This window comes from Austrofundulus limnaeus, unplaced genomic scaffold, assembly GCF_001266775.1.
Source record: "Austrofundulus limnaeus strain Quisiro unplaced genomic scaffold, Austrofundulus_limnaeus-1.0 Scaffold470, whole genome shotgun sequence".
Classification (NCBI taxonomy): domain Eukaryota; kingdom Metazoa; phylum Chordata; class Actinopteri; order Cyprinodontiformes; family Rivulidae; genus Austrofundulus; species Austrofundulus limnaeus.
Window position 1 is genome coordinate 267,305 of NW_013952872.1, and position 1,600 is coordinate 268,904.

The following is a 1,600-nucleotide window of genomic DNA, read 5'->3' on the forward strand; positions in this document are numbered from 1 at the left end:
TGTGTGTGTGTGTGTGTGTGTGTGTGTGTGTGTGTGTATAATGTTCAATAAATTGGGCCCTGAGGTCAAAAAGTTTAAGAACCCCTGTTTTAGGGAACCAAGTTGAATGTCATGCAGCTTCATTACCACCCTTCAACATTTTTAAAGGAATTCTCTAATTCTTACTGTTTAAAGACACAACATGACTTCTTTCTACCAGAGACCAGTTGAAACATTTTAATTCATCTTTGGATCGTTTTACTTTGTTTGAGCATAAATTTAGCTGATAATAACCTGCCTAATATGAGACACACACACACACCACCCACTCACACACTTTAATCTCAAAACCTATAAACTAAAATACCTGATGTGTTCTAGTGTTGTGTGGTGTAGCAGCACAGAGGATGAAGTGTTGTGTTGTTTTGTCTTCAGGTTTTATATCTTCATCTGTTCAGTGTGCAACGGTGGMCCAGAGTACCTGACCCGGCTGCCTCTCACCTGGTGAGCCAGTCTTTACTTCAGTCAGAGGTTAAACTAGCACAGCTGTTTATACAGTGGTATATTCAGATAAGACTGTTTAGCTGTTGTCAGCCCTGAAACATTTCCTCTCATTGGCAATCATTTCCAACTGATTACTGTGWTGTTTGTTTAAATAATATTTGCTTTATATTCACCTCTTTTACAAGCATTTTTTCCTACAATATTTCAGGAAGGATGTTGTTCATCTGAGTTTGTACAACTTGAGTGTAATCCACAAGAAGAAGTACTTTGACTTTGACATGGAGTTGATGTCTTACATCATTGAAAACTGGTCACTGATGCAGCTTGGTGAGGTAAGGACATTTACTCACACATTATTATATTTTCAGAAATCCTCTTTGACTTTCTGGTTTTTAATATTTAACTTTGCATCATAAAAATGGCCTTTCTTGGCCTGGTGGCTGCATGGAAAGCATTGTCAGCTCATAAACATTGATATTTTCCAGATAAAGGTACCAGTGGAAAAAAAATTAAAAATTTTTAGTCCTGCAGAAATAATCCTGATTTTGTTCTGACTTTAGCTCGCCAAAACTCCAAGATCTGAGCGGTTTGATCATATTCTGGAGACCTTAACCAACAATAGCTGCACGTGAGTCAAGCTGTAATGTGTTGATGAWTTTTAACTTGCTTTGTAAACTTTATTTCACATGTTTACCTGACTCTTACAGATTCATGTCTGGAAAGGAGGTAAAGAAAAAAAAGCACTTGTAYGGCCTCAGGATTCGATTCCCCCCCTCTCCCCCCAACTGTGATGAGCCAATTTACAGAGTGATGAAAACGTCACATGAGATCACCATTAAAGGATGCAAATCCAACAAAACTATGTCTGCAATCAAGTAAGGTTCAAATATGAGTTTTTACATTTTCTCATCTTAGTGCTGAGTTTTCCCCAACATATTTACTAACTCAGACCAGGAAAACCTAATGTTGAATATTTACAGATATATTATTCCTGTTACTCAGACTCCCTGACTAATTAAACATTTAAACCGTTCATGATGTGGCAGGTTCTTCTTGTGTCTTTCGGAGCTCCTGTCTTTCTTTCTTTTCTTTTTTTTAACATTATTTACTTTTTTTG

The 1,600-nt window shown here is 37.0% G+C and overlaps 1 protein-coding gene across 1 annotated transcript in view; it reads left to right on the forward strand.

Moving 5' to 3' along the window:
* mtf2 (metal response element binding transcription factor 2) overlaps window positions 1–1,600 on the forward strand; it is a gene marked incomplete in the record, with an annotated part of 37,659 nt that overhangs the window by 24,996 nt on the left and 11,063 nt on the right. The window contains 4 exon segments of the mRNA XM_014025355.1: window positions 415–483; window positions 692–815; window positions 1,044–1,111; window positions 1,191–1,358. Coding sequence (XP_013880809.1) covers window positions 415–483; window positions 692–815; window positions 1,044–1,111; window positions 1,191–1,358 — 429 coding nt within the window.